The following is a 21,568-nucleotide window of genomic DNA, read 5'->3' on the forward strand; positions in this document are numbered from 1 at the left end:
TCGAAGTCTTACTACAGGTAGAAGAAGAACTCGCGGGAAAATCAACAGAGAATCTCCCGCGAGTTCCCGCCTTTATTATGTCCATGGTTCCCGGCACGCGAGAGGAACAGTCATTCTCTGAGAATGCATGTTGCGGATGTTGTGCAGCACTGCACGGTGAAGTAATGTTAGAGATATAACCACTCGTTATTGAGTAGTTATATGCAGCGACACTTTTGTTCCTAGTAACGCGGTTGTGTGTAGGTTTTCGTTTTATTTTGTTAATGCGTGGATTTCGAGGGAGGACGCTGTTCGACTGCTTTGCCGTGGCCGAAAGCTAAGGACTTTTGCATTGCGATCTCTGCTGCTGCTGCGTATGGGTAATTAATCTCTGCACCACATCTTTGGGAAAGCCCTCATACCTGTGGACGCACTACAAAGCCCTATCGATGTAGAGGCATGTAATGAATACTACAGGATGAGGCTCAGTTTGTGTTTATGTGTTTTATCTCCAGCCTCCGCTCCCCTGAAACAGAGGCTCTTCCGGGTACTTCTCCTTCTCCTGTCGATGTTCCCCACTCTACTGCATGGTAATGCATCCCTTATTACACATTTTCATCACGACAAAATGTTAGTACTAGACTCAGAGGAGTGTATATGACATGTTACTAGACTCAGACGAGAGTGTACAGGACATGTTACTAGACAGACGAGAGTGTACAGGACATGTTACTAGACAGACGAGAGTGTACAGGACATGTTACTAGACAGACGAGAGTGTACAGGACATGTTACTAGACAGACGAGAGTGTACAGGAGGACATGTTACTAGACAGACGAGAGTGTACAGGACATGTTACTAGACAGACGAGAGTGTACAGGACATGTTACTAGACAGACGAGAGTGTACAGGAGGACATGTTACTAGACAGACGAGAGTGTACAGGACATGTTACTAGACAGACGAGAGTGTACAGGACATGTTACTAGACTCAGAGGAGCTTACAGGACATGTTACTAGACTCTTGAGGAGTGTACAGGACATGTTACTAGACTCTTGAGGAGTGTACAGGACATGTTACTAGACTCTTGAGGAGTGTACAGCACATGTTACTAGGGCTGCTCGATTATGGGAAAAATGATAATCGCGATTATTTTGGTCAATATTGAAATCACGATTATTCAAACGATTATTTTCGAGTTTGAAAACATGATGTATTTATTCAGCATGTCTCCCAAAAAACACTTTTCTAACTGAGAACTTTGAATTTTTGACTTAGACAAATACACAAAATGGTCAAAAAGAAAAATATTCAAATCTAAAATAATGTACAGATATGTATCCAGTTGTTCTTTGTGATTGTTTGGCGCTAAAATCGAAATTTGATTTATCGCCCAGCCCTAAATGTGACTAGACTCAGGAGTGTATATGTCATTTTACTAGACTCAGAGGAGTTAGCGTACATTTTAGATGGAAAGTGATTTAATGGATGACATGGTAGTCATATGGATTGATCCTGGTCCAAATCTCCGCTCATAACGACGTAGGGTAGGATATACATATGGACTCAGATTGCCCTCTACATGTCTACGGGCAGTTTGGGTTAGTCATTTCAAACAAACTTTCTTGCTTACCCCCAATATTTAAAGTTTTGATACTTGGCCCAAACACGGTGCTTCGGTTGCTTTAATCTGTAAAGAAGACCCTATAATTAGTTGGTCAGATTTGAGGTGGAGTTCCATCATTATGTCAGATCTAACTCTGACGGAGGAGTCCAGAGAGAACACCAGAGATTGAGGGAGCAAAGGTTCCCTATGAACAAACCCAGTCATGAGTGACGTCATGACTTTGTGTCTTTCTAATATAGGTCAACTTCTCACTACGACGGCGCTGGTCGGGGAGGACTTCTGTCGAAGTCTTACTACAGGTAGAAGAAGAACTCGCGGGAAAATCAACAGAGAATCTCCCGCGAGTTCCCGCCTTTATTATGTCCATGGTTCCCGGCACGCGAGAGGAACAGTCATTCTCTGAGAATGCATGTTGCGGATGTTGTGCAGCACTGCACGGTGAAGTAATGTTAGAGATACAACCACTCGTTATTGAGTAGTTATATGCAGCGACACTTTCGTTCATAGTAACGCGGTTGTGTGTAGGTTTTCGTTTTATTTTGTTAATGCGTGGATTTCGAGGGAGGACGCTGTTCGACTGCTTTGCCCTGGCCGAAAGCTAAGGACTTCTGCATTGCGATCTCTGCTGCTGCTGCGTATGGGTAATTAATCTCTACACCACATCTTTGGGAAAGCCCTCATACCTGTGGACGCACTACAAAGCCCTATCGATGTAGAGGCATGTAATGAATACTACAGGATGAGGCTCAGTTTGTGTTTGTGTTTTATCTCCAGCCTCCGCTCCCCTGAAACAGAGGCTCTTCCGGGTACGTCTCCTTCACCTGTTGATGTTCCCCACTCTACTGCATGGTAATGCATCCCTTATTACACATTTTCATCACGACAAAATGTTAGTACTAGACTCAGAGGAGTGTATATGACATGTTACTAGACTCAGACGAGAGTGTACAGGACATGTTACTAGACAGACGAGAGTGTACAGGACATGTTACTAGACAGACGAGAGTGTACAGGACATGTTACTAGACAGACGAGAGTGTACAGGACATGTTACTAGACAGACGAGAGTGTACAGGACATGTTACTAGACAGACGAGAGTGTACAGGACATGTTACTAGACAGACGAGAGTGTACAGGACATGTTACTAGACAGACGAGAGTGTACAGGACATGTTACTAGACTCAGAGGATCTTACAGGACATGTTACTAGACTCTTGAGGAGTGTACAGGACATGTTACTAGACTCTTGAGGAGTGTACAGCACATGTTACTAGGGCTACTCGATTATGGGAAAAATGTTAATCACGATTATTTTGGTCAATATTGAAATCACGATTATTCAAACGATTATTTTCGAGTTTGAAAACATGATGTATTTATTCAGCATGTCTCCCAAAAAACACTTTTGTAACTGAGAACTTTGAATTTTTGACTTAAACAAATACACAAAATGGTCAAAAAGAAAAATATTCAAATCTATAATAATGTACAGATATGTATCCAGTTGTTCTTTGAGATTGTTTGGCGCTAAAATCGAAATTTGATTTATCGCCCAGCCCTAAATGTTACTAGACTCAGGAGTGTATGTGTCATGTTACTAGACTCAGAGGAGTTAGCGTACATTTTAGATGGAAAGTGATTTAATGGATGACATGGTAGTCATATGGATTGATCCTGGTCCAAATCTCCACTCATCACGACGTAGGGTAGGATATACATATGGACTCAGATTGCCCTCTACATGTCTACGGGCAGTGAGGGATTAGTCATTTCAAACAAACTTTCTTGCTTACCCCCAATATTTAAAGTTTTGATACTGGGCCCAAACACGGTGCTTTGGTTGCTTTAATCTGTAAAGAAGACCCTATAATTAGTTGGTCAGATTTGAGGTGGAGTTCCATCATCATTTCAGATCTAACTCTGATAGAGGAGTCCAGAGAGAACACCAGAGATTGAGGGAGCAAAGGTTCCCTATCAACAAACCCAGTCATGAGTGACGTCATGATTCTGTTTCTCTCTAATATAGGTAAAATTATCACTATGACGGCGCAGGTCGGGGAGGACGTCTTTCTGTCGCACTACCTAAAGCTGCCCAAAGAACTGACTGAGACGCTGAAATGCTACAAGGTAGTTGTTGATGAAAAGGACAAAATGGTCGGACTCGGAAGAAACTTTTACATTGACTGCTTCAAGGACAAACCTCCCAAGGACAATTCTAAACTACCGAGTCCTGAGAACAGCGGGAGAACGTCGCTGTTATTGAAAGACGTCATACTGTTCAACGTCACACGGGCCGATGAAGGGAACTACATCTTTGCGTTCCCCCTCGAGAGGAAGGAATACACCATCCAGCTTCTCATAGGTGAGAATGCTACCAGTAGGGCGGATAAGATGGACTTTAAGTGTGTCTGTGTTAGGGCTGTCAATCCTCCCCTCAAATCATATTCGAATTTCTAATGTTTCTTATGTTGAATATTCGAATAATATTCGAATATTTTAATGTTTTTTTATTTATTTTTTATTACATCATTATATACACCGATACCATCTTATTATTAGGCCTACGTCCCGCGTCCACTAGAGGGCGCGTCAACCAAATCTGTTATGTAACATTTACAACAAGTTTTACCAAATCAATACAAAACTTATATAAATAGGTAAGATATAACGCCAGAAATATTCAAGCAATGATGTTTAATGAAGAAGCTGATGTTCAATCATTCAAATACACACACACACTGCTATTTTACGATGTTATTCTTGGCTGTTTTGACCGTGGCTCTTCCTCAGCCGCTAACTGTTCTGCGTACTCCGAGTAATGCACTGAATGGAGGTGTGCGCTCATGTTGCTCGTAGTCGAGTGGTACTTTAACGATTTACAGCATAATTTGCAAATGACGGTTTCTCTGGACGTAATCTTCCCGTTTCTCGATGGAAATCCGAAAGTTATGCTTTCCATCTCTGTGTCTGCTCGCGCGCTGCTTTTCACCATCTTGTAAGCATACAATGCCGAACGTCACGACGCAGGACGTTGACTTTGATTTGCGTCGTTGCTAGGCAAAAGTTAAATGTAATTCTTGAGTTCGAACGTTAGTTGCCGCACTCGAATGTTCTCCTTTTTTTAAAAATTCGAATTATATTCGAATAGCGAAGTTCGTTTTGACAGCCCTAGTCTGTGTGTGTGTGTGTGTGTGTGTGTGTGATGTTACATATATGGCAACCGTACTCAAGTCCACTTCAATTCCGTGGCCTGAGGACACTTGGGAGAGGTGTGCTCAGGCCACGGTACAGATGCTAATGTGCCGACACGCATCGGCTCATTAGCCGAGTCTAGACGCACGGAGTCTAGACCTCTTTGGAATAATTGGCACACTCCCGAATGTTTTTATTTTTTTATGAATGAAGACACCCGCATGCAAGAATAAGTTCACGTCTGAGTGTAGGCTACAAATGTGACTAACTATTTACAAGTGCATAAACGCCAACATATTCTTTATTCTGCTGAAAACTTGTTTTTTTACCCGAACAGAGCCTCGTAAGGACAGTTCTTCTGCGTCTCTCTCGTAGATTGCGCCGTCTTTCAATGTCTTTGTTTAACACGACTGTATCACCTTCTCTCACATGATCAGCAGCTTGCGGATTTCGCTTTCTTTCAAGTTAGAAGTCCACTGCTCATGATCATATCGCTGCGTTGTCTCTGTGGAGACAGTCCACTTCAACACCACCTGGGACCCCCTGCCAATGTGTGCAGGGTCCGGGAGGGTAAATCGGGGTTCTAGCTCAAGCAGGCAATTTACCTCGGGCAGTGTAAACGCGCGGACCGTGCCGCGAAAAAGCGTGCATAAAACTGCCTTTTTGGCAGTGTAAAAACGCTCAGTGAGAGAGGGCTGTATCCGAGTAGAACGGCTCCAAATAAGGAACAAAGTCAGTAAAGTGTCATCTGTGTTCTCTGTGTTGTTCTACTAAGCAGCGGACGCTTGGTGGTAAGGCTGGGCGATATGACGATATATATCGTGTGATGATATAAAAATGTCTATAATTTCATATTATTCTCTCGTTTATATCGTCTTGTCGTCGCAAATCACACTCTTTACGGTAATATTTTACGTCATTTGGACGACGCTTTACATTATTCCACACGGCACATGATTGAACGAAATAGGCCTTTCCATGTGGCCACTTTATATAAGCTACCGTAATTTTCGGACTATAAGACGCGCCTTTTTTTTCTTATTTTTCGATTCTGCGGCTTATATAACGGTGCGGCAGAGAACAGCTGATTTGGAACGGAATAACAGCTGTTCGCTTTCACGGGGAAAAACTAAGGAACTTCAACCTACTTAGGCCTACAAAAAAAAAATATGCAGATACTGTCAAAATCGTTTCCAGGGAGAATATAGGGATTATTAATGTTGTTTTTGATGGTGATTTTTTCTGGAACGAGTATTCAAATATTTACTCGGAAAAACCAACGAGTATTCGAAGCCTGAAAAATGGCATTTGGGCCAGCCCTAATGGTAATTAAACATTAAAACACCTGTGGTTTATAGTCCATTGCGGCTTATGTACACATCATTCAATTTAAGTGCTGCGGCTTATACGGTGCGCTTATCCGGTGCGCCTTATAGTGCGGAAAATACGGTATTTATTCATTGAATTTACAGAAGATGTGCTATATCGTGATATATATCGTTATCGGGATATGAATGACCTATATCGGGATATGATATTTTGGTCATATCGCCCAGCCCTAGGTTACTCACACATATTCTCTCACTGTGAATACTAATGTTGGGTAACAATCCTTAGTTCCTAAAGTGCTGACCCTACCCTGACTCTACCTCCAGGTGTCGTGTCCTCCGTTACCATCAGCCTGGAGGAATGTCCCGACTGCAGCGGTCTGGTGCTGAGGTGTGAGTCTGTGGGCTGGTACCCCCGCCCACAGCTCTCCTGGTGGACCGATGGAGGCCTCCCCCTCCCTGCTGTCACCATGAACACCACCCGGGACCCCACTGACGGCCTCTACACCATCAGCAGCACCGTGGTGGTGGAGAGGGGCCAGGGAGCCAGGAACTACAGCTGTAGAGTTCACCAGGAATGGTTCAACCAGAACAGGGAGGCGGAGATAGCCATTCAGGGTACGTCCCGTCAAGTCATGGGATGAGCTGTCACTGAGGCTGTTACACACGGGCCTGGCAGAGGGATGTGAGGGTGTGAGGGCGCACTCACACTAGGCCATCTGTACCATGCCAAAGTCCGTTTCACACCTGTACCGTGCTCAAATCTAGATCGTTTGGCTAGTGTGAACACGCCAACCGTACTCAAGTCCACTTCAATTCCGTGGCCTGAGCACACTTGGGAGAGGTGTGCTCAGGCTAATGAGCCGACACGCATCGGCTCATTAGCCGACCCTGTTCGTCACGGCGCCAGCTTTCTTTGTTCACTGGAGAAGGCGGGGCTGCGCACGGAGCCTAGACCTCTTTGGAATAATTTGCACACTCCCGAATGTTTTTATTTTTTTATGAATTAAGACACCTGCATGCAAGAATAAGTTCACGAGTGTAGGTACAATCGTGACTAACTATTTACAAGTGCAAAAACGCCAACATATTCTTTAATTTGCCGACAACAGAAGCCTTGTAAGGACAGTTCTTCTGCGTCTCTCTCGTAGATTGCACCGTCTTTCAACGTCTTTGTTTAACACGACTGTATCACCTTCTCTCAGATGATCAGCAGCTCGTGGATTTCACTTTCTCTCAAGTTAGAAGTCCACTGCTCATGATCATATCGCTGCGTTGTCTCTGTGGAGACAGTGCACTTCAACACCACCCGGGACCCCCTGCCAATGTGTGCAGGGTCCGGGAGGGTAAATCGGGGTTCTAGCTCAAGCAGGCAATTTACCTCGGGCAGTGTAAACGCGCGGAACGTGCCGCGAAAAAGGGCGTGCATAAAACGGCCTATTTGGCAGTGTAAAAACGCTCCGTGAGAGAGGGTGTCACGTTAAAATTGTACCGGGGGCGAAAATTTTACCGGCCTACGTCATCCATAGTAATCCATTCCAAACCTGCCTGGCAACAGACGATCGCGTCGCCCGTTGCCTGGCAACGGGCGATCGCGTCGAATGACGTGGAAGGTTCTTGAACATTCGTGAACTCGTTCATTGAGCGCGACAAGACAGATAACACTTATTTTACGAATTACATTTATTAGCGTTCCTAACTTTATATTTGTATTGTATTGTATTGTATTTATCTACTTCCCTACACAGTAATAGCTACATGTTATGGGGATAACGTGAATAATAATAATAAAAAGCATTTACCAGTTAGTAAATGCCTGCTCACCTATCTACCCATCTATCTATCTTTTATCTATCTATCTATCTATTACCTACAATCTATCCTCTAAATTTAATTAAGGAAATTAAATTAACACAAGCTAGCTAGACTATGATACACATTAAACACTCAGTTTACTAGCTAAATTCGATTAAACAATTAAATGCAATACAAATATAACGTAAAAACAAGTGTTATCTAGCGATCCGTTATCTGTATTATATTATTTTGTCTTCGGCAACATGACCGCGATTTAATCCTGCCTGGCAACGGACAACCCCTTACTTAATCTGTTGTCCGTTGCCTGGCAACGGACAACTGATGACGTAGGCCGGTTATGACGAAGAGGGAACGCTCCGTTCACTTGCGTCCATGTCCATGCAAGTGAACGGAGCGTTCCCTCTTCGTCATAACATCAAACCAAACATCCTTCACATTCACTGAGCGAACATTATGAAAGTAAAATGCACATTTCTCGCTAAAAATGTTTCCATAAACGCATTTAATGGCGTAACTATTTAACTATTTCCACCCAGAATAAAGAAAGATGTCGGCCGTGGCTGCGCTGGAGTCCGAGGTAGGAAACCCAAACGCCGCCGTGTTTGGGTGCATGATAGAGTTTAGATCGGGTTAGATTAAATAATCTCGGATATAAATAACAATAATCGGGTTAAATAACTTCACATGGTGTGTCTGGTGTGTTTCCAGCATTCGCAGTGTTTATCAGCAGAGATATAGTCCGCCAAGACGTTGAGGTTGCTTAGCAACCAGAGACTCTGTCCATGCAAGTGAACGGAGCGTTCCCTCTTCGTCATAACTATCAAACCAAACATCCTTCACATTCACCGAGCGAACATTATGAAAGTAAAATGCACATTTCTCGCTAGAAATGTTTCCATAAACGCATTTAATGGCGTAACTATGTTACTATTTCCACCCAGAATAAAGAAAGATGTCGGCCGTATGCTTCTGTGCAAGCTCACTACTCTCTGCCAGTGACGTCGGGTCAAGCTCCACGCTGATTGGCTACCGCGGCTAAGCGTCACGCGTTGGAGCGTTGAAAGTTCAATTTTCTGAACTCCGGGCGTTGGTGCGTTGGGCGCGTTACTGCGTTTACGTGCGTAATTACGTGCAACTGCCGCGCCTAACGCCCACAACGCAACGCTTCAACGGTTCAACGCGTGTACCGCGCCTAGACCAATGGTTCCCTATGCAAAAATGCCGATTTTCAACGCCCCTAACGCGAGCAACGCGGTTGGTGTGGCCGTACCTTAAGGGTTACCAGTTTGAGCTACGGGCTGAGGTTACAAACATAGGAGACAAACGGAACATAAGAGCCTGCTTTCAATGGTCAACACATTGATTCAATAAAACTGTGACTGCAATCAAACCCATTCGTGTCATAATTTCATGGACTGCACTTGTCAATGTTTTTGTTAGGAGTTCTTGCGAGAGGTTTTGCACAACTGTAATGGAAAAGTCCATATGTCGCTTACCTTTCAATCATTGAAGCTGTGTCTTCTATTCCTTGTGTTACCTAGCCAGCCCATCTAGCTCCCTTTGTGGTTCACCTTATCCAGGGGTAAACCGGTCACAAGGAAGCAGTGAGCCCTGACCATGGCCCTGACGCATTCATCTGCTTGACGAGTTGAACTCTGAACTGTTCCTCAGGTTAACATCTCCCTCCTTTGATTACTGACTTCTGTTCGGAGGGGGTGAACCTGTTAAAGGACTCAGTTAGCATATTGTGTGCCCTGTCTGCTAGAGAGCAGACTGGTGTATGCATACGTTAAATTGGTTTATTGAGGCAAGTTCAATATAGGTTATAGTTCAAAAGTCAAATGCGTACTTATGTCCTTTCGATTTCTTACAGTTTAGGCCGCTGTTGGCCGTACACGCTAGCATTCTGCTAATGTATTCTTATTGGTCAGGGACGGACTTGCAACTGATTACTACCAGAGACATCGCTTGAGGGCATCTGAAGCTAAAGCAGAATCAGAAACATCTCAAAGAGGACTTTCCATCGAAGTTAATTGTTATATATTATATACATTTTGTGTGCGGAAGTGCCACAGTGACTCAGAACTCACCGTAAACCAATTTCTAAGTTTACTTATCTGGTCTAAAAAATCTGTTCAAAAAGAAGATGACGGTCACATATTTGCATGCTGTATGCAAAATATGTGACGTCATCGTCTTTTTGAAAGGATTTTTAGAACATAAGTCAACTTAAAAGTTTCAAGATTCAGCTAAGTGTATTATCTTAGCACCCCCTTTTGAATGCAGTTTTCAAATTACTTGACAAAAAATGACACCCTGAGAAAAGTGGAATTTGAGGATGAAACCCCAGACTCCCATTCATTCCAAGTACCCCTGACTGCAGCCCGCAGACGGTGATCAATGTGGGCGGTGCTCAACGTGCCAACATTGTGCACCGCCGCCCACATTGAGAGACCTTGCAGCTTTTTACCGCCCCCTGGTGGCAACGACAGCGGTTAAGCTGCAGAAGTTCTCCGGGGCAACGCAGCTGGAGCCATACCTGGCCCAGTTCCGGCTTGCAGAGTGGCACAACGGCTGGGCTGCCGAGGAGGCCGTCGTCTACCTTACGCTGGCCTTGGAGGGGACGGCAGCGCGGGTGCTGCTCGACCTGGACCAAGCGGACCAGCGAGACCTTCAGGCCCTGACCAGAGCACTGGAGAGGCGGTTCGGTGAGCGGGTCTACAGCGACCAGAGCCGGCAGTCGCTGGCTCCTCACCGCCGCAAGGAGGAGGAGAGCCTGGGGGTCTACGCTGCTGATGTCCAGCTGTTGACCCCACGCGACTACCCAGAATTCCTGCTGCACGGGAGGCCCTGGTGCTCCACGCCTTCCTGCGGGGACTGGTGCCGGAGTGTCTGGGGCAGCATGTCCGGCTCACCGAGCCCCAGACCCTCGATGCAGCTCTGGACCAGGCGGAACGGGCTGAGGTGGAGCTGTGCTGCCGTCGCTGTGGTGCATCCGTGGACACGGCTGGGGCAGCGCTCCCCCCGGCACAAAGAACGTGGGGGTCAAGTCCAGGCAGCGGAAGGACCGGGTCCGGACGCCCCCCCCCTTCCTGCCACTGAGATGCCTGGGGCTTCCCATGCACTTTGGCGGCACGACAGGGCTGACCGTGAGCCGCAGCAGTGTGGGCAGCTGGGGCTGGTCGAGGACTGCGGGTGGACGGGGCAGCGTGCCACCCATCCTCGTCCCAGCCACCGGCGTGGCCCTCGAAGGGCCAGGCGTCGGAGGGCGGCGGCGGATGGGGTGCCCGAACGGCGCTCCAGAGCCCCCCTACAGCGGAACCTGGTGGGGGGCCCCGATGGAGGTGGTCGCCGACCACACCCCCAGGACTTCTACGGACTGTGGGAGACGGGCGTCCCAACCAGGGAGGAAGGCTGCGCCGCAACGGGGCCGCCGCTGGCAGTGCCCAAGGTGGCGGCCCCCAGAAGACTCTGGACTATGTGTTGGGTGTTGGGGTCGTCGGGACGTCTGACCCCTAAGGTGGGGAATGTGGCACACAGCACACAAATAGCACGGCAAGGCCGAAGCGGCTGTGAAAATAGTGAAATCACTCAGCAAGCGGGCAAAAGCAGAGGGCACAGATGCATGGATGGCCATCCTCCACTTGCGCAACACGCCCACAGAGGGGTTGGACAGCAGCCCCGCCCAACGCTTAATGTCACGAAGGCTCAAGACCTCGCTGCCAGTTGAAGACGGCCTGCTGCAGCCACATGTGGTGGTCGGAGAGACTGAGAAGTTGCGGTGGAAACATCGGATGGCGAAATCGACCTACGACTGATCCGCCAGGGACCTCCAAGAGCTGATCGTGGGAGATCGGATCAGAATGAACCGGCTACCAGGTGATCGCACGGGTAGATGGCCGCCGGGCCAATGCATCCAGAAAGTCGCTCCTCGCTCATTCGGGGTGGATGTCGACGGCACACTTTACAGACGCAACCGTGTGGATCTTCGGGTGGCAGAGCACTCAGCTGAAGCACAGCCAATCGGTAGGCAGGAGCAGAACGGTCCTGAACAGGGTCATATCACTGGGAGTCAGCCGCAGCCGAGACCGGGCATGGGTCAGGCCAGGGCGAACCAGAGGGGACCGAAGACGCTTAGGACCAAAGACCAAGCAGTCTGGCTCCGCGCACCCCGAGTACAGCGCTGCCTGGACTGTGCCCGACACCAGGGAAGCACAGCGGCACACCGAGCCAGGCAGTCTCCACACGTAGCGGCCGCCTCTCACGGCCACCTGAAAGACTGAACTGGTGACTTTGGTGGAACTGAGGCTCCACTAGAGCCCATATGCACTTACACGTACGAGACATGAGAACATGGGTTCAACGAGGGTGTAGGCGGATCGCTGCCCTTACTGATGGCCACACACATACATACAGTGTAACACACATGAAGAGACCTCACTAGAGACTTTTGGTCCGTTCCTTCATTGTAAAAAAAAATAAGAAAAAGGAGAAAAGTTGTTGATATAGATTTATGTTATGTTATTACAGCCTATGTTCGAATGTGATACTATAATAACAAGGAGTTGTTGATATAGAGTTATGTTAAGTTATTACAGCCTATGTTCAATTGTGATACTATAATAACAAGCTGTTGTTGATATAGAGTTATGTTAAGTTATTACAGCCTATATGTTCAATTGTGATACTATAATAACAAGAGGTTGTTGATATAAAGTTATGTTATTATTACAGCCTGCAACAGTGATTGAGAAGTGAAGAGTTTGAAGTGTTTAATAGCAGAACATTAATCTAGGAAGGAAGATGTTATGGATGTTGAGTATTGAGCATCTAGAGACACCCAGTGTCATTGTCATGTTATGCTGAAGCCCAATGCTGTGCGCGGCGGTTGACTTATTCATTCAATAAAAGCAGGAACCAAAACAATCGGTGCAAAGGCGGGACTTGAAGGCGCTTCAATTTGCGAGAACAGCAACAGGCAAGTACAAAAAACATTGATCGAACAGATAATAAACGGAAGAGGGTCTGGAGAAAGGAGAGTTTGGCGTATGAGGAAACGCTCACGGGAGTCGGAGAAAGGTGCTTTGAACACTCCACCAGTCCGTGGACCCTTCAAATCCAGGTAACGAAGGCTGAATTTTCGCGTTGCACTGGGGCTCATCAGGAAAAGTCAATCAAGCCGTTTATTAGAGGGGCTCACGGTGCCCCCAGTCCTGCAGGACGGGACATTACTTAGTATAGGGGAAGCTGCAAATCATCTATCAAAAGCGATTAGATACATGGAAAGAAAGTCCATGTATTTGTACTATTCTCCCTACTACTACCTATCCGTGACGCATGTCAAATTGGCTTCCAGACTAATAATAGGCCTAATAATGATAATAATAATAATCATCTTTATTTATACAGCGCTTTTCTAAACAGATTTACAAAGTGCTTTACAGAAAAATAAAGAAGGCAAAACAACTTAAAAAAAGAATAAGGATGGGAATAATAATCGGGTGAATCGTGAGGCGTTTCCTATAGGCCTACACCTGACTTAACAGAAGCAATGGCCAGAATTTCTGATTGGCTCTCAAAGTCCTGCCTGACACTTAACATCAGTAAAACAGCATGCATGTACTTTTATAATAGGAAAAATGGAAATCTGCCTGATATTATTGTTAATGGAGAAAGGATCCAGACTGTTTCACATTTTAAATATTTAGGAATAACTGTTGACTCACAGCTCTCATTTAAGAAACATGTGAAGCAGGTGTGTAATAGAGTCAAATTCAATTTAAGGAATTTTAGGTACATCAGGAACCAGCTCCCTCTAGAAGCAGCAAAACTTTACATGCACTCCATGATCTTTTCACACATCTGTATTACAAGCTGGTCACAAACTGGAAAAACAACACTTGCTCCACTGCAAACACTTTACCAACAAACACTCAAAGTACTGGACAAAAAGCCATTAAGATATCACCACTGTGACATAATTCAAAGACATAATCTTATGACCTTTGAAAGTTTTGAGTTTCTTGCTGTTGTATGTTTAGTTTATAAAATAATGCACGATTTGGCCACGCCTCCGTTGACTGAGTTTTTGTCACTGCGCTCAGACAATGGAAGGAGAACTAGAACGTCCAAAAGAGGGTAAAGTGTAGTAGGCTAAAGCACAGATCCACTGAGTTTGGCATGTCCGTTTTTTCAGTTAGAGCCACAAAGTCTTGGAACTCAATACCAAGCGAGATAAGAGAGTGGAACACCTTTGTTGGTTTTAAATGTAAGATGAAATCATGGCTGAAATTGACCCAAGCATGTACCCATCATGCGTAGTCTGTTGTCTTAATGTTGTGATATCCTGTTTTCTTGTTGTGCTGCTGTTGCTGTGGTTGTTGTTTATGTGAACGCGCATTGAACCTAAAGCGGAAAACCTGGTTCAACTAATTTAATCTAAAGTGAGGTTTGTGGATACCCCCCCGGGGGGTATACCACCGGGGGGTATACCACCGGGGGGTATACCACAAACTTCGAACACAAAACATACCCAGGCTTTCTTGGGAAAACCTGGCTCGACAGAGCCGCAACTTGCAATCAGAGGTTAAATGGGACCACAACGCTCACTTTAGATTCAATTAGTTGAACCAGGTTTTCCGCTTTAGGTTCAATGCGCGTTCACATAAAAGGGGCGTTTCTCGCGTCATTTGACTCACCCTTATGCAAAATAAATCGCGCGAGAGCGGTGTATTTCATCCAAGGTGAGCAGTGTATTATTATGAACTCCTACGAGGAATTGAAAGTTCAAATCACAGCAAAGGGGAACACGGTTGCCCATAATATGGCTAGGGTGGCGTGCTGGCAAAAAATAGCCGACCGTGTTAATTCATAAGTGAAAAGATTCTGCATATTGTCTAAAAAATATTATGTATCATCATCCCTTTTACCCCCATATATGTGGGGCCCCATGTTTGCTCCTACGAACATGGGGCCAAGTCAAAAATAAATATAAAAATATTATTCAATGTGGTAAGTTGTAAGCATCCATTTGAATAATTTCAGGTGAATCTAGCCTATGATTTGGTTTTCCGACTATGGAGGTGATTTTTCTTAACAATTCTCACAGCTATAATATGAATTTGTAGAATAAAAAATGCCCAGGCCTAATTGTGTCACTGACATAGCGGTTATATAAGGGATAATGGACAACAAGGCACTTGTCTATAGGTTAATGTACGTTGAACGCGCGGGGCCACCTTCGAACTTGAAACACAGTCACACTGCCTAACACTAGCCACGTTTACATGGCACATCTGATCCGCATAGATTTCTATGCGGAATAGATCTGTTCCTAAAATGTGATCCCCTACTGTATACATGGCAGTAACAAAAGTGTCCGTTATGTCTCTCGCGCACACCTGACACATCTCTGGACCGGCAGCGACAAAATAGACGTCTTATCACTATTTGGCATTGTGAATTAGATTTGAATGAAAGCACAGCAGGAGAAAGCTTTTCTCTGCCTGCTCCTTCAAATAAGGAGGACAGCACAGCTACGTCCGATCTTTATATTTACGTATCTATATATATACGTGAATAAGGCAATAAATCCACTTTCCTTGACAGCGGTCAAGTTTGGTGCACATAAAAGTACCAACGGAGCTCAGTGGACCAATTGCGAACTACTGCAGCTGCTCTAAGTTAAACCCCAATCTGTTCGGAATAAGTGTATAGCCTACATGTCGATTAAAACGGACTACACCACCTCTTCTATTCGGCATAGAATTCTATGCCGAACAGATAATTGTATTCCGAATGAGGCGTATATATGACCATTTTGTATTCCGCATAGAAATCTATGCGGATCAGATGTGTCCATGTAAACGCGGCTAGTAAGTGCACGGCTTCTTTGTGTAGCATTGACTACATACGGTCCAACAAGGAAGATCAAATAACGAATACCCTCTGATGAGAATCTGTATCTCTCATAAAGAATATCGTCAGACAATGCCAAGGGATCGGTTCTGTCCCGAAAAACCCTCTGTCTCCGGAGAGACGCCTGTACGATAAGTGCGCCGAGGTCCACGGGAACACCCACAAATGGTGACGCCGTTATCGGAGGAGAGGCTAGGAAGCTGCGCACGCCGATATAAGTAGCCGATCTCCGGGTAGACTAAGCTGAAAAGCTGCTCCCGACCAGGTTTGGTTGGGAGCGTAAGTCACCATGGTGATACAGCGACGCTTAAAGAGATCGACTTTCGTGGTACAGCTAACCCAGGCTTTCAGCTCAACATACCTCGCTAACCCTCTAATCGAGCTTCGTAGTACAGGCCCCCGGTCTCGCATTGTTGGAATTACATCGTGTGTTCCCACAACACCTCATGTAAACACAAGAGTGTAGCATGACCGGTCTTGCTCCACTGCAAACACTCTACCAACAAACACTCAAAGTACTGGACAAAAAGCCATTAAGATATCACCACTGTGACATAATTCAAAGACATTATCTTATAACCTTTGAAAGTTTTGAGTTTCTTGCTGATGTATGTTTAGTTTATAAAATAATGCATGATTTGGCCGCGCCTCCGTGGACTGAGTTTGTGTCACTGCGCTCAGACAATGGAAGGAGAACTAGAACGTCCAACAGAGGGGAATATGTAGTACAGCACAGATCCACTGAGTTTGGCATGTCCGTTTTTTCAGTTATTTATTAACTGAAATAAATAGTGTGTGTGTGTGTGTGTGTTAACTTATTTCAATGAAATGGAACTTCAGGTTCCCCTGGAGAGCTATGACGAGGAGAAGGGCATTATCACAAGAAAAGGGAACGTTAAAGCCTCTGCAACCCAGAGAACCAAAGCCTGGCAGCGGATCCCTGACCGCGTAAATGCGTCAGTTACACGTCAAAAGCATGATCCTTAATATTTGAGCCATGAATATATAAATATCCCAGTTAGGCATTCTTAAAGATCCTACCACATAACCCTTTTCTTCTAAAAAAATATGTACTCCGATGGCTTCCAAGCGGTCAGCGGATTAAGTATAAAAATGAAGTAGCCTATAAAAAACATACAAACGGGTAAGCTTTTCCCACCATCGTATTGGTATAAATTTAAATAAGCCATTTTTTTAAGCCAATCGTGAAAAGGCCGACAGTCGGCAGACTGGATCTGGCCCTCAAATTGTCTTGACCCCGGTGGAGGAGCTGTTAATAAACATAAATTCAGGGCGCCCTGGCATGGAGGGGGTACCTGGAGGTACCTACCGCCTCAGAGAGTCAGGGGCCATACTCCACTGGTTGAATGTAGGTTTTTGTGTTTTCTTGTATTTTAGATTTTTTTTGCCTTCGAAGTAACACATGCAAACCATGTGCTTGCCATAGCGCATACTATTCCAAATGTTTCTTTTTTTGGTAACTGGGTAGAAAACCTAAAAATGACAATTCATCAACTTCACAGATCAAGATGGATTAGTGCGTGTAACGATCAAACATTCTCCAGTGGATGCAAGTCCGTTATTTTATACTTTGTGTTGTAAGTGCCTCTCAGCATAGTACTCAGACAATATTGCTCTTTGTATCATAGGCGGCCGATACAAATCTTGGATGGGTCATCTGAAAGGACTGAGATGTGCTCAGCATCTCCAACATTATAGCCTAGATAAAACTACCATTTGCAAAAAACGGAGGGCAACGCAAATAGTCTGGAGTGAACTGAGGCCAGGTCCTCGATTGGTAGTGTTGGCTATGTAAGGCTATTTAAATATATTAAAGATTTGCGCGAGAATCTATCGGCCTATCTCTCCACTCCAGCAAAAAGTCATTTGATATGCCAAGATGTCGAGGCGTGGTCTTATCAATCGCTCCCGGTGGATTGCACGTATAATTTGCGCTCCGATATCAGCAGTTCTCTCATCAAAAGGGCATGCCATTGTGAACACATGAAATCTGCGGTGAACGCAGGTTTAAATACCCAAAACCGGGTTATGTTTCAAACTTAACCTGCGCAAAACCTGCTCCGACCAGGTTTGATTCAGAGCATATGTTTCTATAGCAACTAACATACCGTGATCCTTTTGGAACGGAAATCCTAGGGTTACAGCAAGCCCTGGGTTAATTTACCCGGTTATGTGATAAAACCGGCTTTGTGGAACACCCCTCTGGTCTCGCATTGTTGGAAATCGTGTGTTCCCACAACACCTCATGTAAACACAAGAGTGGAGCTTGTGACATAATTATTCTTTTAATGCCTCAGTTTGAAGGGTCATGACAATAGGAAGTGAAAGAGACCTAGAAAACCGAGTGTGGCCAGAATATGGGCTCAGAACAGTCTCATTAATAATGAATGCACAGAGAAGGATTCACAAATGTATTTTGTGATTTATATATAAATTACTCTCTTCTCACAAATACATTTCAATGCACACACAAAAGGATATCGGTATGTATAAATGTAAAATAAATCCATAAACAAAAAAAAGTTTCACAAACACATTTCTGATCCACACACAAATGTGCCTTGTTTTAAATAAATGTCATATAAATCCATAAATATATTCATTAAAAAAATATTTGCAATTTTCATCAAAAATGTATTTGGATGTTGTTAATAATAATAATAATAATAATAATAATAATAATACATAGGTTTTATATAGCGCTTTTCTCGGTACCCAAAGACGCTTTACAAAAACACAAAACAAAAAAGGATACAAATGAACCTACAGTACATACTTATGCATACATACAAATACTCCAAAACAAAAATGCAGAGAAAGAATTGTAAGTGATGTTGAAGAGATGTGTTTTGAGATGACTTTTGAAAGACTGCAGTGAATCAGAGTTACGGATGGCCAGGGGGATGGAGTTCCAGAGGGTAGGGGCGGCGATGGCAAAGGCTCTGTCCCCTATGGTGCGAGGGGCCCCCAGGCCCCTTGCGCCTGGGGGCGAGAGGGGCCCACGAGTGTCAGGCCCAGGGGCGGGCAGGGGGGAGGGGCGGGGCTGGGGGCCAAGTTACATCCTACACTGTTAAACTTGTATTTACAAGACGCTTTTCATTTGTGAACTTGTTTGCAATTGTGTGTGAACTGGTCTGTATTTATATGTGGATTTTTGAGACTCCTGACGTCGCTAGATTCACAAATGCATTTTTTTCAACAAGGAACTCTCTGTAGACAATCAGATGCCTCCCTCGTTTTCAGCCAATCACATGACTGCAGTTCTGACCTCTGAGTCCAGCCTCCGAGCCCTCCCGGTTCCCTCTGTCAAACGTCTATGGGAAATAACATGTTATTTTTTTAATGATCGTACATAACAATCTCTAGGTGGCGGAGAAGTAAAAGCTGCGTTTTGAGCTACACACTTTTTCCATCTAGTTTCGACTGGGTTTTGGGATTGTCGGTGCCGTATTGTAAAAACCCAGTCACTGCAGTCATGTGATTGGCTGAAAACGAGGGAGGCATCTGATTGGCTACAGAGTTCCTTGTTGAACAAAATGCATTTGTGAATCCAGCCACACCAGGAAAGTCTAAAAAATCCACATATAAATACAGTCCAGTTCACACAAACAAATCACAAATGAAAAGCGTCTTGCAAATTCAAGTTTAACAGTTTGTATATAAATGTAACAACATCCAAATACATTTTGATGAAAATTGCATAATATTTTATCAATTCATTTATTTATGGATTTATATTACATTTATTTAAAACAAGGCCCATTTGTGTGTGGATCAGAAATGTGTTTCTGAAACTTATTTTTGTTTATGGATACATTTTACATTTATACATACCGATATCCATTTATGTGTGCATTGAAATGTAATTTATATATAAATCACAAAATACATTTGTGAATCCTTCTCTGTGCATTCATTATTAATGAGACTGTTCTGACCCCATACCAGAAGGCCAAAATGTAGAAAAGATACCTAATTCTTAGGAATGCCCATATACCTGTGGACGCACTACAAAGGGCTATCGATGTAGAGGCATGTCATGATGAATACTACAGGATGAGGCTTAAGTTTGTTTGTGTTTTATCTCCAGTCCTCACCCCCTGCTACAGAGACTCTTCTGGGTGTCTCATGGCCGTCCTCCTTCTCCTGTTGATGTTACCCACTCTACTCAATGGTAAAGCATCCCTTGTTACATTTTTTATTGATCAAGTTTTTTTACATTTTCTTTATGAGGAGGATTCACAAAAGTACAATTATAGTCAGAGGCACATGATCACCCCTGCACCCACCTACCCCTCCCCCCAGTTCTAGTTGGGGAATAGAAAAAGAATGATGAACCTGGTAAATTAAATGAGTTTTTCCACACAAATCATCTCCATCCATAAGATCAGACAGAATGTTCATTGCCTGTTCTGACCATTGTGGAAAGATAATAGGCTTCCCAGTCCACCCAGTAAAGCTATTGCGAAAGAGAATACCACTCAGTAAAGTCTCAATTAGTTGCCAGCACTGAATTGCATGGGCAATCATGGGGCCATATTTTGAAACACAATGTTTTGGAGAGAGTGCAGCAAATATTTGATACACTATGGAACATAGGATACACTATGTTCCTACATTTTTGATACTCTGGCTGTTTCATCATGACTAAGTGTTACTACTAGACTCAGAGGAGGGTGTACATGACATGTTACTAGACTCAGAAGAGAGTGTAGAGGACATGTTACTAGACTGTTACTAGTTACTAGAACGTACATTTAAGATGGAAAGTTGGGTTGAGTTTATTCATGCTAAGGTGCCGGACAATACAAGAGCACAAACATAATGCATACATCCAACACGCATTAACAACAACAAAGATGGCAGCATGAAAAGGCGAAAAGTGATTAAATGGATGACATGGTAGTCTAATGGATTGATCCTTGTCCAAATCTCCACATATGACGAAGTAGGATAAGATGTAAATATGGACTCAAATTATCCTCTACAGGTCTACGGGCAGTTTGGATTAGTCATGTCAATCAAACTTTCTTGCTAAACCTCAATAATCAAAGTCAATGTTTAAAGTTTTGATACTGGTCCCAAACACGGTGCTTTGGTTCCTTTCATCTGCAAAGAAGACCCTATAATTAGTTGGTCAGATTTGAGGTGGAGTTCCATCATTATGTCAGATCTAACTCTGATGGAGGAGTCCAGAGAGAACACCAGAGATTGAGGGAGCAAAGGTTCCCTATCAACAAACCCAGTCATGAGTGACGTCATGATTCTGTTTCTTTCTAATATAGGTCAACTTCTCACTAGGACGGCGCTGGTCGGGGAGGACGCCTCTCTGTCCTACGACCCAAAGCTCTCCAAAGACCTGACTGAGACGCCAGTGAAATGCTACACTGACAAAATGATCAGAACAAATGACTTTGTCTTTAAGAAGGACAAACCTCCCAAGGACAATTATAAACTACTGAATCCCGCGTACAGAGGGAGAACGAGGCTGTCAGACGTAGACCTGAAGAGAGGAATCTTCTCCCTCAGACTGCACAACGTCACACGGGCCGATGAAGACAACTACTACTTCGTGTTTCCCTCCAAGAGATACAAGATCCAGCTTCTCATAGGTGAGAATGCTACCAGTAGGGAGGATAAGATGGACTTTAAGTGTGTGTGTGTGTGTGTGTGTGTGTGTGT

At 44.4% G+C, this 21,568-nt stretch overlaps 3 protein-coding genes across 6 annotated transcripts in view; all 3 read left to right on the forward strand.

Annotated features, from left to right (window-relative positions):
• The window catches only part of LOC115545124 (putative butyrophilin subfamily 2 member A3), a 26,461-nt gene continuing 4,893 nt past the window's right edge, over nucleotides 1-21,568 (forward strand). The window contains exons 1-6 of one of the 4 annotated variants that reach the window (XM_030357965.1): nucleotides 1-359; nucleotides 495-569; nucleotides 1,848-1,907; nucleotides 2,383-2,457; nucleotides 3,637-3,972; nucleotides 6,458-6,748. In XM_030357965.1, coding sequence (XP_030213825.1) covers nucleotides 356-359; nucleotides 495-569; nucleotides 1,848-1,907; nucleotides 2,383-2,457; nucleotides 3,637-3,972; nucleotides 6,458-6,748 — 841 coding nt within the window. In that variant the 5' untranslated portion in view covers nucleotides 1-355. The other 3 variants (XM_030357966.1, XM_030357969.1, XM_030357967.1) reach the window with 3 other exon arrangements.
• Nucleotides 12,609-21,568, forward strand: part of LOC115545122 (butyrophilin subfamily 3 member A1) — a 27,378-nt gene continuing 18,418 nt past the window's right edge. Inside the window, exon 1 of the mRNA XM_030357964.1 lies at nucleotides 12,609-13,070. The gene's annotated coding sequence lies outside the window, so the exon portion shown is untranslated. The remainder of the gene's footprint in view (nucleotides 13,071-21,568) is intronic.
• LOC115545126 (butyrophilin subfamily 3 member A2-like) overlaps nucleotides 19,904-21,568 on the forward strand; it is a 2,565-nt gene continuing 900 nt past the window's right edge. The window contains exons 1-2 of the mRNA XM_030357972.1: nucleotides 19,904-20,060; nucleotides 21,172-21,498. Of these exons, the coding sequence (XP_030213832.1) occupies nucleotides 19,943-20,060; nucleotides 21,172-21,498 (445 nt within the window). The 5' untranslated portion in view covers nucleotides 19,904-19,942. The remainder of the gene's footprint in view (nucleotides 20,061-21,171; nucleotides 21,499-21,568) is intronic.

The sequence above is a fragment of the Gadus morhua genome, chromosome 6 (genome assembly GCF_902167405.1).
Source record: "Gadus morhua chromosome 6, gadMor3.0, whole genome shotgun sequence".
NCBI lineage: Eukaryota > Metazoa > Chordata > Actinopteri > Gadiformes > Gadidae > Gadus > Gadus morhua.